Source organism: Myotis yumanensis, unplaced genomic scaffold (genome assembly GCF_028538775.1).
Source record: "Myotis yumanensis isolate MYYU_CA2020_CCGP unplaced genomic scaffold, mMyoYum1.0.hap1 SCAF_24, whole genome shotgun sequence".
Taxonomy (NCBI): Eukaryota; Metazoa; Chordata; class Mammalia; order Chiroptera; family Vespertilionidae; genus Myotis; species Myotis yumanensis.
The window spans coordinates 9,091,022-9,109,515 of record NW_027223775.1 but is presented as its reverse complement, the minus strand read 5'-3'; the positions used below and the strand labels follow the sequence as shown (position 1 = coordinate 9,109,515).

General features: G+C 50.6%; 1 protein-coding gene across 2 annotated transcripts in view; it reads left to right on the top strand.

Moving 5' to 3' along the window:
- Positions 1-18,494, top strand: part of TBL1X (transducin beta like 1 X-linked) — a 94,062-nt gene that overhangs the window by 69,156 nt on the left and 6,412 nt on the right. For both annotated transcript variants that reach the window (XM_070402683.1, XM_070402682.1), the window contains exons 5-12: positions 3,657-3,802; positions 8,264-8,555; positions 8,951-9,083; positions 9,516-9,657; positions 10,400-10,463; positions 10,583-10,680; positions 15,873-15,933; positions 17,037-17,158. In XM_070402683.1, the coding sequence (XP_070258784.1) occupies positions 3,657-3,802; positions 8,264-8,555; positions 8,951-9,083; positions 9,516-9,657; positions 10,400-10,463; positions 10,583-10,680; positions 15,873-15,933; positions 17,037-17,158 (1,058 nt within the window). The remainder of the gene's footprint in view (positions 1-3,656; positions 3,803-8,263; positions 8,556-8,950; positions 9,084-9,515; positions 9,658-10,399; positions 10,464-10,582; positions 10,681-15,872; positions 15,934-17,036; positions 17,159-18,494) is intronic.

Sequence of the window (18,494 nt, the reverse complement as noted above, 5' to 3'; positions counted from 1 at the left end):
TGGGGGAATTGCACTTTCCTGTGGGGTGAACCCACCTTCCTGTGGGGGAACTCTTCATCCTATGGGGGAAATGCACCTTCTTTTGGGGGAAGTGCACTTTCCTGTGGCGGAACCCTTCTTCCTGTGGTGGAAATGCACCTTCCTGTGGGGAAAAATACCTTCCTGTGAGGGGAACACTTCTTCCTTTGGAGGAAAAGCACCTTCCTGTGTGGGGACCATGCCTTCCTGGGGGGAGATTGTACCTTCCTGTAAGGGAACACATTCTCCTGTGGTGGAAATGCACCTTCCTATGGGGAAAAAAGCCTTCCTATGTGGAAACGCTTCTTCCTTTGGGGAAACACACCTTCCTGTGGGGGAATCCCACTTTCCTGTGGGGTGAACCCTTATTCCCTTATTCCTTGGCGGAAATGCACCCTATTGTGTGGGAAAGGCACCTTCTGGGGGGAGGGGGGTAACCCTTCATCCTGTGGGGGAAATGCCCCTTCCTGTGGGGGAAGTGCATCTTCCTATGAGGGAACACATCTTCCTGTGGGGAAAACAAACCTTCCAGTGGGAGAACACATCTTACTGTGGGCAAATGAACCTACCTGTGGGGGAACGCATCTTCCTGAACGGGAACCCCTCTTCCTGTGGGGGAAATACACCTTTCTGTGGGGGGACGCACCTTCCTGTGTCAGAACCTAATCTTCCTGTGGGGGAACACACCTTCCCTGTGGGGAAACACATCTTCCTATGGGTGAAATGCACCTTCCTTTGGGGGAAATGCACCTTTCTGTGGGGGAAATGCGCCTTCCTGTGGGGAAACTATTCTTCCTGTGGGGGAAACATACCTTTCTGTGGAGGAAATGCACCTTTCTCGGGGGGAACGCACTTTCCTGTGTGGAAACCTATCTTCCTGTAGGGGAAATGCACTATCTGTTGGGGAATCCTTCTTTGGGGGGGGGGGTGGGGGGGGGGGAGAGGCACCTTCTTGTGGTTGAATACACCTTCCTGTGGGAGAATCCTTTATCCTATGGGAGAAACACACCTTTCTGTGAGGGAAGACATCTTCCTGTGGGAGAAATGCACCTTCCTGTGTGGGAATCCTTCTTCCTGTGGGGTAAAGACTTCTTTCTGTGGGGGAAGCGCACCTTCCTATTGGGGAATTGCACCTTTCTATAGAGGAAATGCACCTTCCTATATTGTAAACCCATGTTTTTGTGGGCAAAATGCACCTTTTTGTGGGGGAACACACCTTCCTGTGGGGGAAACACACCTTCCTGTTGGAAAATGCATCTTCCTGTGGGTAACTCATTTTCCTTGAGGGAAATGCACCTTCCTGTGGGGAAACCACCGGCCCTGTCGAGTGTGATCTATCAGGGACGGAGGTGCAGGCTCCCGACAGGACCCAGAGTGTTCCTGGGGAAGGAGAAGGGTTTCGTTCCTGAGGTGGCATGGAGGACGATATTCCTCCTTCCCTCGGCGTTTCTATTCAAGTCAGACCTTGTTGGCGAAGATTCTAGCCCAGTTGAGGTTGCATTGAATTGGCCGCGCGATGGGGTGCTCTCGGCCTTGGGCAGCAGTGTAGATAGAAAGGAACCCCTTAGATTAAGCACCTCTGATTTATTGAGTTTCCCCCACCACCCCCAGAAAACGGGGCGCTCTATGCAATTTTCTGACACTTAGGAATAGCTCTTGTTTCTCCCAATACTTTTGACTATGAGCGAGAATTTCCTTTTCTTAAGGAATGTGCAGGCCCGGTGCAAAGTGGGCCTTGTGCAAAGTAGTAGCCGCGGTTCTCAGGGGGGGTTGGGGGGGCGGCGGAGAAGGCAGCAAGGGGCACTGAGGATGCCATGGCCCCTGGCACAGCTTTGTCCACATGAGAGCGGGATTCCTCACACGAGCCCGTGCAAGTCGCTGAACGTTGCTCTCCCTGCCACACAGCAGCAGGCTGCCCCCAACTGGCCGCCTAACCCAGTTCACAGCCTGTGTGTGTTTGTTTTTAATTTGTCATTTTTATTGTTTTTTCTTTTTTGCTTTTTTAATCCTCACCCAAGGATATTTTTCCATTGATTTTCAGAGAGAGTGGAAGAGAAAGGGAAAGACACAGAGAAACATTGATGTGAGAGACACATATCGATTGGTTGCCTCCTGCACGCGCCCCGACCAGGGCCTGGGCCAGGGAGGAGCCTGCAACCGAGGTACCTGCCCTTGACCGGAATTGAACCTGGGACCCTCTATCCACTGAGCCAAACTGGCTAGGGCATTTTTTAAATTCTTGATTTTTAATTCTTTTTACATTAACTTTATTCTTTTTCTTAGTTTCTAAAGGAAATACTCCTCTAGCCTTGAAAACTGTACAGTAGGGGTGGGGAATGCCCGGCCCTCGGGCCGTATGAGGCCCGTGAAACCATGGGGCCTGGCCCTCCAAGGCGTTAGGGGTGAGCTCATTCAGTGTCTGACCAGATAGAGCAGGCTCATGTTTAAGGTGGTCATTCTGTAGGGCCCCCGAATGATGTTATAAATATCCCCGTGGCCCTTGGCAGAGAAAAGGCTCCCCATCTCTGATCTAAAGGCATTGAGGTCATTCGAGAAGGTCAGGGTTTCTCAGCCTCGGCACTGTGGACATCTGGGTGGGATCACTCTTCCTCCTGGGGCGGCCTCCTGGTACATGGGGTGTGTAGCTCACATTTATTGAGCACCTACTGTGTGCCAGGCGTGATTCCAAGTATGTCTCAGATGAAACGATTAACCCCCAGGAAGGAGACTGAGCTGCTCCCTCTTTTACAAGGAGAAACCCAGGGTGTGGACAGGGTGCTGAGTTCCCCAAGTCACACCGCCAGCAAGTCAGAAAGCTAGGATTCCGGTCGGCCAGCTGGTTCCAGAACCTTCCTCTTTCCAGTGTGGTGAAATCGCTGTTTTATTTTGGGACAGGAAGCCCTTCGTTCCTGGAGAACACCCTACTTGGCTCGGACATCGTGTCCTTTTCCGTGTTGCTGAACTCAGGCTTAGTGCTGGGCCTGGTGAATGAACATGCATCTCACCGAGGCCAGCTGGGCTGGGATGCTCCTTTTTTTTTTTTTTTTTTTTTCTTTTTAAAAATATTTTTGTTGATTCCAGAGAGAAGAAGGGTGAGGGAGAGAGAGGAGCATCAACGATGAGAGAATCATTGCTCCGCTGCCTCCTGCACGCCCCCCACTGGGGATCAAGCTCAAAATCTAGGCATGTGCCCTGACCAGGAATCGAACTGTGACCTCCTGGTTCCTGGTTCCATAGGTCAGCGCTCAACCAGTGAGTCACGCCAGCAGGGCTGGGATATTCCTTTCTGAATGTCCTCATCGGGTTTGGGGCTCAGTGTGGGTGTGCAGCAGGCAGCCGATCTATGGTTCTCTCTCATTGACGTCTCTCTCTCTCCCTCTCCCTTCCTCTCTGGAATCAATTAAAAAAATAAAGCTGAGATGGCTGTACCCTCAAAGCTGTTTTCCATCCTGTGCAAATGTGGGTCTTCTGGGGCCTGTGTCTTCCCCATGCCCCTGCCCACTTCCCCCCAAACCAGAAGCCGGGGGCGGGGGGTCCTGCAGCTGATAAGGTGGTTGAGGCCCCGCTGCCCCTTAGTGCCTGTGGCCGTGCCTCCACCTGCCTCAGGCTCACGCCCCGCCTTCCCGGTCTGGCTGCAGGCTTCTCCCACTCGGCGTTCACCTTCGGTATCGAGAGCCACATCAGCCAGTCGAACATCAACGGGACGCTGGTGCCGCCCGCCGCCCTCATCTCCATCCTGCAGAAGGGGCTGCAGTACGTGGAGGCCGAGATCAGCATCAACGAGGTACGTGCACCTTCCCCGGCGGGGCGGCCCCCAGCCCCTCTCCCGGGTCCTGGGAGGGCTGGCCACAGGCCCCATCCTGCACGCCGGCCCTGAGGTCCTCGACGGGGTGGGAGAGTGTGGTGGCTTCACTGCAGGCTGCAGGGACGGCGGGCCTGGGCATACACATGGAGTGAGCTGTCCAGGCCCCGTGCATCCACGTGTTTTCCACATGCACACGCGGCTGGCTGGCTGCTGACCGAGCACCACGGTGTCACGTGCGCTCCCCCCTCTGAAAACACAGCTGACCTTCCCCCATGTCCCTCCTCGGGGCAGGCGTGCACCGTGCTGAGCACAGAAGGGGCGTGTGTGTGTGTGTGTGTGTGTGTGTGTGTGTGTGTCCCGCTCTCTCTGAGCGGCCGGTTCCCCGGGGCCCTGGAGACTTGTTCTGTAGAATCTGTCCTGCGAGTGACCCTGACACGTGCAGTCAGAGAATCGGGGAAGGACAGGGATGGCTGTCCTACTCGAGAGCCTTTCAGGTGCCGGACTGGTGACGGTGCTCACCAGAGAGCTGGTGGGAGAAGGTGACCATATGACAAAGTAAAATGGTGTCAATTTGCTCGTATCCCCTCCTCTTTTTGGGTTGGCTTCACTGCATAATTGGGCCTATTTTATACGCATGGGCGGTTTTATTTTTTATTGTAACTTTTTTTCAGAGAGGACGGGAGAGGGAGAGAGAGAAAAATATCCATGATGAGAGAGAATCATCGATCGGCTGCCTCCTGCACGCCCCACACTGGGGATCGAGCCCGCAACCGAGATGTGTCCTCTTGACTGGAATCAAACCCTTCAGTCCACAGGCCAGCTGAGCCAAACCAGCTGGGGCAACGTTTCTTTTCTTAATCCTCACCTGAGGATGTGTTTATTGATGTTAGAGAGAGGAAGGGAGAGAGAGAGAGAGAGAGAGAGAGAGACAGCAATGTGAGAAACATCCATCGGTTGCCTCCGATGGTAGGTGCCCTGAAACAGGAGTCAAACCACGACCTTTTGGGTACGGGACGATGCTCCAACCTATTGAGCCAGCGACTGGGCATGGAGGCATTTCACAGGCCGCCGATAGGCAGTTCACCAGTCAATAGGCGGATGTTCTCGGAGTGAGGTCCTCCTGGTGCAGGAGGCCCTGATTGGGCCAAGGTTTCTGCAGACACCCTCTCCCACATTGCAGGTAGCTACTCACAGGGACTTCCCACACCTGTCCTTGCAGCTTTCTCAGCCTGGGGGCGCTGGGCATTTGGGGTCTGTCATTCCTGGGAGGGGGCATCCTATGCACTGCAGAGCGTTGAGCAGCTCCCGGGTCTCCACCATCACATGTCAGCAGCATTTTCTGTCCCACTTTGACAACCAAAAAGGTGGCCAGGCGTAGCCCAAGTCCTTTGAGTGGGCACCCCCTCCATCATTGAGAATCATTAGATCTGGGAGAGCATCTTTTATATGAGATATGGTAGTGCCTTGGATACAGTAAAGCATTTTTTATATGAAATACGGTAGTGCCCCAGATACAGTGGTAGAGCATCTTTTACATGAAATACTGTAGTGCCCCAGATAACAATAGAGCATCTTTTACATGATATACGGTAGTGCCTCAGATACATAGAGCACCTTTTACATGAAATACAGTAGTGCCTCATACAGTAGAGTGCCTTTTACATGAAATCTGGTAGTGCCCCATATAACAATACAGCATCTTTTACATGAAATACGGTAGTGCCCCAGATAACAATAGAGCATCTTTTACATGAAGTACGGTAGTGCCTCAGATAACAATAGAGCATCTTTTTTTAAAAAAATATATATTTCTTTATTGATTTAAGAGAGGAAGGGAGAGGAAGAGATAGAAACATCAATGATGAGTCATTGATTGGCTGCCTTCTGTACGGCCCCTACTGGGGACCAAGCCTGCAGCCCAGGCATGTGCCCTTGGCCGGAATCGAACCCAGGACCTTTCAGTCCGCAGGCCGACACTCTATCCACTGCACCAAACTGGCTAGGGCAAATAGAGCATCTTTTACATGATATACGGTAGTGCCTCATATACATAGAGCACCTTTTACATGAAATACAGTAGTGCCCCAGATAATAATAGAGCATCTTTTACACGAAATACAGTAGTGCCTCATACAGTAGAGCGCCTTTTAAATGAAGTATGGTAGTGCCCATATAACAACAGAGCATCGGGGAGTCGACCAAGATGGCGGCGTAGGTAAACACCGGAGACCGCTGCCGCAAACAACCATTTCAAAAATACAACTAAAAGACTGAACGGACATCACCCAGAACCACAGGAAGGCTGGCTGAAGAGAGACTCTACAACTAGAAGGAAAGAGAACAGCAAATCGACGCTCAGAGGCGGCGCAGTGTGGAAAATACAAAGGTACCGAGGTGCGCGCGAAAGCGGGCTGGTGGCTGAGGGCGCGGTTGTCGTTTTCTGTCGGGACTGAGTCTCAGACTCTGGGCTCCAGATCCGGGCGAGTCTCTAGGGACCCAGACTCAAACGGGAGAAGCGGGATTACCCGGCATCAGTTGGAACCTGAGGGCAGCTTTCTCTCCGAGGTTTGCAGCGGCTGCCGGGGTTCTGAGAAGCAGAGCCTCTGGGAACGGGACTGAGAGCGGCCATAACTGCTCCCTCCGCCCGCCCTGTTGATCCCGCCCCGCCCAAAGCCTGCGCACAGCCATTTGCTGATCGCCTCAGGCAAAGGCTGGATTAGCGCCTCCCCAGAAGACAGAGTTTTCCGCACAGCTGATTCCTATAGCCAGCCGGCCTGAGGGTCAAATCCCCCTAGTGTTAACTACAACAATTAAGGCTTGGCTAGAACAAGACTGCACACAGAGACCACAAGGGGGTGCACCAAGAAAGCATAAAAGATGCGGAGACAAAAAAACATGACAGAAATGGAGGATATGGAGCTAAGAATCGCAATTTTGAGGGCTTGCCATAAATTTGTGCAGAACCTCACGAAAACTAATGAGACCCTCGATGCTACGATAAAGAAATTAGAAAGTAAGCATACACGGACTGAAATAAAGAATATTATACCCAATAGCAGACCAGAGGAGTACAATAATCAAACCAAAGATTCGACAAAAAACACCCAATTGGAAAAGCAAAATGAAAAAAGAATCCGAAAGTGTGAAGATAGTGTAAGGAGCCTCTGGGACAGCTTTAAGCGGTCTAATATCAGAGTCATTGGAGTGCCAGAAGATGAGAGACAGCAAGATATTGAAAACGTATTTCAAGAAATAATGGCAGAAAACTTCCCCCACCTGGTGAAAGAAATGGACTTACAGGTCCAAGAAGCGCAGAGAACCCCAAACAAAAGGAATCCAAAGAGGACCACACCAAGACACATCATCATTAAAATGCCAAGAGCAAAAGACAAAGAGAAAATCTTAAAAGCAGCAAGAGAAAGAGGCTCAATTACCTACAAGGGAATACCCATACGACTGTCAGCTGATTTCTCAACAGAAACTTTGCAGGCCAGAAGGGAATGGCAAGAAATTTTCAAAGTGCTGAATACCAAGAACCTACAACCAAGATTACTTTATCCAGCAAAGCTATCATTCAGAATTGAAGGTCAGATAAAGAGCTTCACAGATAAGGAAAAGCTAAAGGAGTTCATCACCGCCAAACCAGTATTATATGAAATGCTGAAAGGTATCCTTTAAGAAGAGGAAGAAGAAGAAAAAGGTAAAGATACAAATTATGAACAACAAACATGCATCTATCAACAAATGAATCTAAGAATCAAGTGAATAAATAACCTGATGTACAGAATGAACTGGTGATTATAATAGAATCAGGGACATAGAAAGGGAATGGACTGACTATTCTTGGGGGAAAAAGGGGTGTGGGAGATGCGGGAAGTGACTGGACAAAAATCATGCACCTATGGATGAACACAGTGGGTGGGGAGTGAGGGTGGAGGGTGGGGTGGGAGCTGGAAGGAGGGGAGTTATGGGGGGAAAAAAGAGGAACAAATGTAATAATCTGAACAATAAAGATTTAATTTAAAAAAAAAAAAAAAAAAAAAAAAAAAAAACAACAGAGCATCTTTTACATGAAAATACGGTAGTACCTCAGCTACATAGAGCACCTTTTACATGAAATACGGTAGTGCCCCAGATTAATAATAGAGCATCTTTTACATGAAATACAGTAGTGCCTCAGATACAGTAGAGCACCTTTTACATGAAATACGGTAGTGCCCCAGTTCAGTGTGGTATTTACCAAACATTGGGTCCCCCACTGAGGACAGCATTACACCATGTCCTACACCCAGGCTCACCCCCACACACACACTCTGCCCACCGCTGTGCCCTGGGCAGCGCCTGCCCCTCCTCGCCTCTGCCCGCACCTACCTGCCTGCGGTGCCCACAGCCCTGTGCCAGGAGCTTTGGGGCTGACAGCCTTCCCCTGGCTTCCCCCAGGATGGCACGGTATTCGATGGCCGCCCCATAGAGTCCCTGTCCCTGATCGACGCCGTGATGCCCGACGTTGTGCAGACGAGGCAGCAGGCCTTCCGGGAGAAGCTGGCGCAGCAGCAGGCCAGTGCGGCGGCCGCGGCGGCGGCAGCAGCGGCGGCATCAGCAGCAGCAGCAGCCACGGTGGCCACGGCCGCCACCACAGCCACGGTGACCCCAGCAGCTGTTTCCCAGCCCAACGCCCCAAAGAACGGGGAAGCCACAGTGAATGGGGAGGAGAACGGAGCCCATGCCATAAGTAAGTGCGGGCATGTAGTATGCAGATGCGCGTGTATCTGTGTGCACACATGTGCCTGTGTTAGTTTGTGTGTGACTGTGTATGTGTGCAGCGTGTGCGTGTGAATTGTGTGCATGCACCTGTGCATGTCTTATGCAGACGTGAGCATTCTTCCCTGAGTGGAATTTGCTTCCCTCGGATAAGTCGTGCAGCCGCCCCGGCCCTGAGGGTCGAGATGACCGTGGTGTTCACACCTCACCCCGAGGCCTCCTCACATACAGCTTCCCAGCTGCCTCAACTGAGGCTGCGGCCACAGCCCAGCCCCGTGGCAGGTGACCGTGAGTGGGTGCAGGCCAACGAATTCTTCACGCCCATCCTACGTTGCTCAGCCACGCGGCTTCTGTTCCCTCCCACAGATAATCACTCGAAGCCCATGGAAATAGACGGGGACGTTGAGATCCCACCCAGCAAAGCCACGGTGCTTCGGGGCCACGAGTCCGAGGTCTTCATCTGCGCCTGGAACCCCGTGAGCGACCTCCTGGCCTCGGGGTAAGGGCGTCAGCCGCGGTCCCGCCTCCGGAGCGCGTTCCCTCTCACCTACCTGGGCGCCTGCTCAGGGGTGCAGACCGAAGCCTGGGGCGCCCCTGCTGCCCTTCCTGGGGTGCCTCCGACTGTGGTGAAATTATGGAGAAGTCCCCATGTTCTTCCTGGGTGGGGGCTCATGCCTGCATTTAAAATTACTCCGTGCCACAGAGATGGTGCGGAGAAAACCCTGAGATAAAAAACAGCTGTCGTGGGGTTGGACTTAGGGCAGGCCGTGCCCCTGGGTCTCTCACGGCGCCCGGCCCCGAGCAGCTTGGCCTGGAGCCGTGGCCTGCCTCTGCCCGTGGGCTGCGGGCCCTGACGCAGGTTGCATGGTGGGAAAAGGGAGAAAACCCGTGCGCACGCGGGTAGCTGACTACGGGGCGCTTCCTTCTGCAGGTCCGGAGACTCGACGGCGCGGATCTGGAACCTGAACGAGAGCAGCAACGGGGCGTCCATCCAGCTCGTGCTGCGGCACTGCATCCGCGAGGGCGGCCACGACGTGCCCAGCAACAAGGACGTGACCTCGCTGGACTGGAACGTAAGCCCCGGCCGCCTCCCACATGCCGGACCGTCTGGTGCCACGTGGGGCGCAGGGGTGCTGGGGTTGTGGGGCTCCCTTCCCGAGAGCTAGCCAGGTCATGTCGGGCTCCTTCCCAGCATTAGCCCACGTCTCCGAGCAGCCAAGGAAACGTGACTTCCACCTTCATATTTCTTCCTTTTTTAAAAATGTTGTCATTGCCGAAACCGGTTTGGCTCAGTGGATAGAGCGTCGGCCTGGGGACTGAAGGGTCCCAGGTTCGATTCCGGTCAAGGGCATGTACCTTGGTTGCGGGCACATCCCCAGTGGGGAGTGTGCAGGAGGCAGCTGATTGATGTTTCTCTCTCATCGATGTTTCTAACTCTCTATCTCTCTCCCTTCCTCTCTGTAAAAAATCAATAAAATATATTAGAAAAAAAAATGTTTTCATTGATCTCAGAGAGGAAAGAGAGAGATAGAAACATCAATGATGAGAGAAAGTCATCATCAATCAGCTGCCTCCTGCACGCCCCACACTGGGGATCAAGCCCGCAACCCAACCCGGGCCTGTGCCCTGACTGGGAATCGAACCATGGCCTCCTGGTTCACAGGTCGATGCTCAACCCCTGAGCCGCGCCGGCCTGGCTGGGGACCGGTTATGGATGGGAGAATGTTCTAGCCCTGGGGTGAGAGGTTCTCTTCGCTTTGTCAGAACCACCCCTGCTAAGCTGTTTCTGTTGGCCTGTTTCTTTCTGGCCTGCAGAGCGATGGGACGCTGTTGGCCACGGGCTCCTACGATGGCTTTGCAAGAATCTGGACGGAAGACGGTGAGTGCTGCGGCCCTCGGCTTGGGATCGGAGAAGAGAGGCTTTGGCGTGGAAGCTCCGCGTGAACGGGCCGTGGCCTTGAAGTCAGCGTGTTTGTTGTTTGTTTACTTACCCCACAGGTAACCTGGCCAGCACCTTAGGCCAACACAAAGGCCCCATCTTTGCCTTGAAATGGAACAAAAAGGGGAATTACATTTTGAGCGCCGGTGTGGACAAAGTGAGTATTTGCTAAAATACGTCTTTGATCTGTAGACGCTTACTGGTGTTGAATCTCTAGATAACATTGTGGTTTCTTTGAATTCTGAGACTTTCTGCTTCCTCTTAAGAAATGTGTGGTGCTTGACATCTATATATGTGTGTGTGTGTGTGTTTTTAAAATATGTTTTTATTGATTTCAGAGGGGAAAGGAGAAGGAGAGAGAGACAGAAACATCAATGATGAGAAAGAATTATTGATCCACTGCCTCCTGCACTCCCCCTACTGGGGATCCATCCCGCAATCTAAATCGAACCGTGACCTCCTGGTTCATAGGTCAATGCTCAACCACTGAGCCACGCCAGTCAGACGCCCGTCACGTCTTAATATGTCACACACTCCACAGACCTTTGTGCAAAGCTCCCCTGCTCGCTTGAGGTGCACAGCTCAGCGACAGCCTCAAAGCCAAAAGCACTGACCATCTGGCCTTGGCAAAAATAGCTTTGCTGAACTCCAACTCCAGTGTGACCCTCTAGGTCAGTGATGGCGAACCTTTTGAGCTCGGCGTGTCAGCATGTTGAAAAACCCTAACTTAACTCTGGTGCCGTGTCACATATAGAAATTTTTTGATATTTGCAACCATAGTAAAACAAAGACTTATATTTTTGATATTTATTTTTATTATTTTTTTTTAAATCTTTATTGTTCAGATTATTACATTTGTTCCTCTTTTTTCCCCTCATAACTCCCCTCCTTCCAGCTCCCACCCCACCCTCCACCCTCACTCCCCACCCACTGTGTTCATCCATAGGTGCATGATTTTTGTCCAGTCACTTCCCGCATCTCCCACACCCCTTTTCCCCCCAAGAATAGTCAGTCCATTCCCTTTCTATGTCCCTGATTCTATTATAATCACCAGTTCATTCTGTACATCAGGTTATTTATTCACTTGATTCTTAGATTCATTTGTTGATAGATGCATATTTGTTGTTCATAATTTGTATCTTTACCTTTTTCTTCTTGCTCTTCTTAAAGGATACCTTTCAGCATTTCATATAATACTGGTTTGGCGGTGGTGAACTCCTTTAGCTTTTCCTTGTCTGTGAAGCTCTTTATCTGACCTTCAATTCTGAATGATAGCTTTGCTGAATAAAGTAATCTTGGTTGTAGGTTCTTGGTATTCAGCACTTTGAATATTTCTTGCCATTCCCTTCTGGCCTGCAAAGTTTCTGTTGAGAAATCAGCTGACAGTTGTATGGGTATTCCCTTGTAGGTAATTGAGCCTCTTTCTCTTGCTGCTTTTAAGATTTTCTCTTTGTCTTTTGCTCTTGGCATTTTAATGATGATGTGTCTTGGTGTGGTCCTCTTTGGATTCCTTTTGTTTGGGGTTCTCTGCGCTTCTTGAACCTGTAAGTCCATTTCTTTCTCCAGGTGGGGGAAGTTTTCTGCCATTATTTCTTGAAATAGGTTTTCAATATCTTGCTGTCTCTCATCTTCTGGCACTCCAATAATTCTGATATTAGTCCGCTTAAAGCTGTCCCAGAGGCTCCTTACACTATCTTCACACTTTAGGATTCTTTTTTCATTTTGCTTTTCCAATTGGGTGTTTTTTGTCGAATCTTTGGTTTGATTCTTGAGCTCCTCTGGTCTGCTATTGGGTATAATATTCTTTATTTCAGTCCGTGTATGCTTACTTTCTAATTTCTTTATCGTAGCATCGAGGGTCTCATTAGTTTTTGTGAGGCTCTGCACAAATTTATGGCAAGCCCTCAAAATTGCGATTCTTAGCTCCATATCCTCCATTTCTGTCATGTTTTTTTGTCTCCGCATCTTTTATGCTTTCTTGGTGCACCCCCTTGTGGTCTCTGTGCGCAGTCTTGTTCTAGCCAAGCCTTAATTGTTGTAGTTAACACTAGAGGGATTTGACCACCAGGCCGACTGGCTGTAGGAATCAGCTGAGCGGAAAACGTCTGTCTTCTGGGGAGGCGCTAATCCAGCCTTTGCCTGAGGCAATTGGCAAATGGCTGTGCGCAGGGCCTGGGCGGGGTGGGCTCAACAGGGCGGGGGGAGGGAGCCGCTATGGCCGCTCTCAGTCCGTCCCCAGGGTCTCTGCCTCTCTGTCCCCACAACTGCTGCAAACCTCGGAGGGGCCGTAGCCAGACAGTCCCGCTTCTCCCGTTTGAGTCTGGGTCCCTAGAGACTCGCCCGGATCTGTAGCCCAGAGTCTGAGACTCACTCCTGATTGAAAATGACAACCGCGCCCTCAGCCGCCAGCCCGCTTTGCGCGCGCACCCTCACCGCCGCACCGCCGTACCTTTAAATTTTCCACACTGCGCCTCCTCTGAGCGTCGGAATGCTGTTGTTTTTGCTTCTAGTTGAAGAGTCTCTCCTCAGCCAGCCTTCCTGTGGTTCTGGTTGATGTCCGTTCCGACTTTTAGTTGTATTTTTGAAGTGGTTGTTTACGGCGGCAATCTCCGGTGTTTACCTATGCCGCCATCTTCGATTCTCCTATATTTTTGATATTTATTTTATATATTTAAATGCCATTTAACAAAGAAAAATCAACCCAACAAATGAGTTCGAGTGTCACCTCTGACAGGCATGTCATAGGTTCGCCATCCCTGCTCTAGGTCATTGAATTGTGTGTTCTTTATCTCTCTCTTTTAAGCCAGTAAACCCTTTGTTCCAACTTCGCAGCCTCTTTTTTTTTAAAAAAAAAACACAAAAAACATATTTTTATTCATTTCAGAGAGGAAGGGAGAAGGAGAGAGAGAAAGAGAGAAACATCCATGATGAGAGAGAATCATGGATCGGCTGCCTCCTGCACACCCTACACTGGGGACCGAGCCCACAACCAGGCATGTCCCTTGACCAGGAATCAAACCGTTATCTCCTGGTTCATAGGTCAACTTTCAACCACTGAGCCATGCCAGCCGGGCGGCAGCCTCATTTCTAATATGAAAAGCTGAGGTGTTGTGGCTGGCACACTAGACAGAGGCTCTCGTGGAGTGGCCGCCGAATTTTCTCCAAGGGGCTCTAATTCAGATGCTTCCCACACACCACTGCATCTTGTACGTGGCTGATGCAGTTACTAAAATAATTTGTGGGAGTGTCAGTAACCTAAACGAGCACTTTCCCGCCTCTGTTGGCCTATTGGATGCTCTCGATGGGAGGTGGGCATACAGAACATGGACCCCGGGCCACAGAGAGCCTGCGGACTTGCCTAGGGACACACTGGTGTGGAGAGGACGTGGGTTGGAAGGCAGGCCCTGGGTCCGGCCCGCAATTACTGCCCTTTCACAGAATTGTAGCCAGTGTTTTGCATCCTCACCTCCTTACTGCCTCAGGAGCTAATTTTTTTTATATTCACATCTGATTTTCCACCCGATGGTCAGTGGTCAGTACCAGGAGCTGAGCTATGTGGTCACTGGAAGTGGGCGTTTGCAATTCTGTCAGTCTTTGGGCAACACACTGACTGCCTTCATCAGCCAACCATGGCAGAGATGATACTAGCATTCAGATAGTAATACCCGGGAGGAAGTGTAATGTATGGGGAATCTGGCGCTGGCCTTCAGTGGAAGCTTAACCCCAAGGGGCTAAAGTGTATTTCAGATTCTTTTTTAAAAAATTAATATATTTGAATTTATTTCAGAGAAGAAGGGAGAGGGAGAGAGAGATAGAAACATCAATGATGAGAGAGAAACATTGATCGGCTGCCTCCTGCACGCCCCACACTGGAGAATGAACCCGCAACCGTGCAACCCGGGCATGTGCCCTTGGCCGGGAATAGAACCGCAGCTCCTGGTTCATAGGTCAGCGCTCAACCACTGAGCCATGTCGGCCAAGCTAAAGCTAGTTCAGATTCTTAACAGCTCTTGTGTAATTAATGTTTTCTTTTGTCTGGGGTATATTTAATAGGCATCGACAAAATGACTTGATTACTGATGTAGTGTGTGAAATTGCATCAGAATTGTGAGTTTCTATATTCTCGGCAGCACCTGATTTTGGGGAGTCAGAAAAGTGTTAGACCCAGCAAACAAATGAACAAAAGATGTTCATTGGGCTAGAGCTGACCCAAAACGTCGAGAATCAGGTTTCAAAGGTACTCCCTGCTCTGAGTATTTCCTCTGAAAATGTCTGCAATCAACACAACTTACACCAGTTCTTCTTCAACCAAGAGCTCTATTGTCAGCGACAGGGAGGTGCACACATTCCGGTTAAGTGAGTTGATGAAGACGAAATCAACTCAGTGGTTTCCCTGAGCTGCCTCCGGGGCTTCCCTGTCTTCCCAACATCAAGTAGATTCATAAGAATTCCTGTTTGGCCCTGACTGGTGTGGCACAGCAGAGAGAGCGTCGGCCTGCGGACTGAAGGGTCCCGGGTTTGATTCCGGTCAAGGGCATGGACCTTGGTTGCGGGCACATCCCCAGTGGGAGGTGTGCAGTAGGCAGCTGATTGATGTTTCTCTCTCATCGATGTTTCTGACTCTCTATCCTTTCCCTTCCTCTCTGTAAAAAATTCAATAAAATATATTTTTTTAAAAAGAAGAATTCCTGTTTGTTTTCCAGGGAAACTGTCTCTCTCCCTTATACACAGGGCAGTTTTCAGAAATGCCCATTTCTTCTTCAGCTCCTCATTTGGAAAAGTGCCAGAAAGATACTTAGATCAGCTTTATTATGAGTTTCTTCAGCTTGTAATGGGAGCGGGGAAACCCCCACCGATCTCGGTACTTTTCCAATTATCAGTTACAGCTGCTGTGTCTTGTGGAGTCGCCACCACCCCACCTGGCTCTCGAGATTGTTACGTATAAAACACTGGATTCCACAGACCTAGGCAGAAAGACTGCCGAGAAGCTCATGAACAGCTAGCTATATACTGATCACATGTTGAAACAATGTTTTGGCCATACTGGAGTAAAATAAAATGTGTAGTTAAAACGTAGTTTCATGGCCACAGCCACCTCGGTTCCTATCCGCGTCACAGCACCAAAAAATGAAAAGAAAAGGTGGTTTTAACAGTTTCTCTTTTTCTTTTTGGTATTGAGTGCTTACTAAGAAACAGAGTTCCCCGCGTGGCTTGCGACCTGTGTTTATGGGGCAGCACTGGAGTGGAGGGAGGAGGGGCCCCTGCCTCGTCGTGTATGATAACTTTTCCGAGAGAAAACTTGGCGAGAAGAACACCCACTAACATTTCCTTTTTGTTTGCGGAGCACAGACAACAATAATTTGGGATGCCCACACGGGAGAAGCCAAACAGCAGTTTCCGTTTCACTCTGGTGAGTCTTTTGGTTTGGTTTTGTAATCCTATATAATAAAAGGGTAATATGCAAATCGACCAAGCGGCAGAACGACTGGACGCTATGACGCGCACTGACCGCCAGGGTGCAGATGCTCAACGCAGGAGCTGCCCCCTGGTGGTCAGTGTGCTCCCATAGGGGGCCCACCGCTCAGCCAGAAGCCCTGAGTCAGGCTCACGGCTGGAGAGCAGGTCTAAGCCATCAGTCAGACATCCCTTGAGGGCTCCTGGACTTCAAGAGGGCACAGGCCGATCTGAGGGACATACCCCCTTCCCTCCCCCCCCCTCCCCTCCCCCAGTGTACGAATGTCATGCACCCGGCCTCTAGTTTGGAAATAATAGTGCAGAATCCCCATGAAACGTCTTGTGAGATATTCCTCACTACTCCAACGAGTGTGCCCATGGAATCCAGCTGCAATCGCAGTGCTCTCAGGCGTCCACGGTACAGATTCCCCAACATCAGAGCGTTAAAAACACCCCAGGGGACCAATCCCAGGACCAGTGTGGCCTTCTTTCTCCTGCCAGCCCAGGGGGGCCGTGTTGGGGATCCCTGAGATCGTGCCCACATGGGGGAGTCCCAGCTCAGGTTCGTCACAGCGGAAGGGCAATCGGCCGAGAGGGGAAAGGTCACAGGGCGAAATCCAGCATTGGCAGTGGTCTTCTCTCCGGGAGTCGCCAAGGACGGGCCGATTCCCCCGGAGACGAGTGTGAGGGGCCACGTAGAGCTCAGTGGAGACTCCTTTCCAGGATCTTCATGGAGGCTGGTACTGCAGGCAGCCTCTCCCTGGCTCAGACCCAGGTTCCAGACTCCTGGAAGGAACTGGCGTAAAGTACTAGTTCGCAGTTCAAGTACAGAAGCTGCTCTTATCAGTTAGGGAATGGTGGGAGCCTTCGGATATCCAGATCCCCAGACGTGGGCCAAGAGAGCAGGGTCCCCCTGAGGTGGGGCGTCTTTCCCACAGGGGTGTGCAGCCGCTGCTGCGGCCCTAACCACGTCCCTCTGTGTGTTGTGGCCACAGCAGGCCACGTGGGGCAGCCCTGGCTCTAGAGACTCCAGTTTTCCACCCCCTGTCCCGCCCGCAGCCCCCGCCCTTGATGTGGACTGGCAGAACAACACGACCTTCGCCTCCTGTAGCACCGACATGTGCATTCACGTCTGCAGACTCAGCTGCGACCGCCCCGTCAAAACCTTCCAGGGACACACGGTAAGTGGGAGGCCTGACGATGGGGCTCAAGTTCATGGCCATGTGTCAGGAGTGGGAAGCCTCGGATTAAAAGATGCTGTGACAGCCCTAGCCGGTTTGGCTCAGTGGATAAAGCTTCGGACTGAAGGGTCCCAGGTTCGATTCTGGTCGGGGCACATGTCCAGGTTGCGGGCTCCCTCCCCAGTAGGGGGCATGTAGGAGGCAGCCGATCCATGATTCTCATTATTGATGTTTCTATCTCTCCCTCCCTCTCCCTTCCTCTCTGAAATCAACAAAAATCTATTTAAAAAGAAACAAAGATGCTGTGACGGCCTACTTGTCCCTTGGATTTTTAAATGATAGGAATATTTCTTGCAGTATGATTTCCGATGCCCTATTAAAATGCTACTGACATTTCTTTAAGCAGATTTGTCACCTGCTTTTTGAATTTTTTTTATTAACACATTTAATTTTTTTGTTATTTTTTATTCTTTTGTTAATCCTCACCCGAGAATACTTTTCCATTGATTTTTTTAGAGAGAGTGGAAAGGAGAGGGGGAGACACAGAGAGAGAAACGTCTCTGTAAGAGAGACACATCGGCCGGTTGCCTCCTGCACCGCACCCCGACCAGAGCCAGGGATTGAGCCTACAACCGAGGTGCGTACTCTTAATCGGAATCAAACCTGGGACCCTTCAGTCCATGGGCCGACACTACCCACTGGGCTAACCGGCCAGGGCTTTTTTTCCTCCTCCTACTCAAATCTGTGATACCATTATGGTTCTCATCTAACTGTTCCTGGGGGTGAAGTGATTAATAAAAGAGAAAAGAAAGGTACTGTGACTGCAGACCAGGTCTTTTGCAGCCCTTTGCTGCTTGGGCTATTGTAATATCTTAGTTGGTTGGGTTGACCCAGGTATGGGCAGTCAGTGGAGAAAACACAGACCCTGAGGTGAGCCAGGTTTTGGAGGAAGGACTTAGAGTAGCTATTAAACAAATATGTGACAACATAAAGGAAAGGATGCTCGTCATGAATGAATAGATGGGGAATGTTAGCAGAGAAAGGAAAACTATATTTAAAAACAAAACAAAACGGTCAAATGGAAATCTGACAGCTGAGAAGTTTGATGTCTAAAATGAAAATCTTAATGGGTGAGTTTAACAGCCGATAGAGATTGCAGAAATAAGGCTAATGAATCTGAAGAGAGATCATAGAAATAGCCAGTATCCTGAATTTGGTGGAAAATGCTGACATTGGTTTTTAGAGTGTAGAAGGGAGGGAGGGAGTGGGGGAGAGAGAGAAACATTGATGGGAGAGAGACCCATCTATTGGTTACCTCCTGCATGCACCCTGTCTG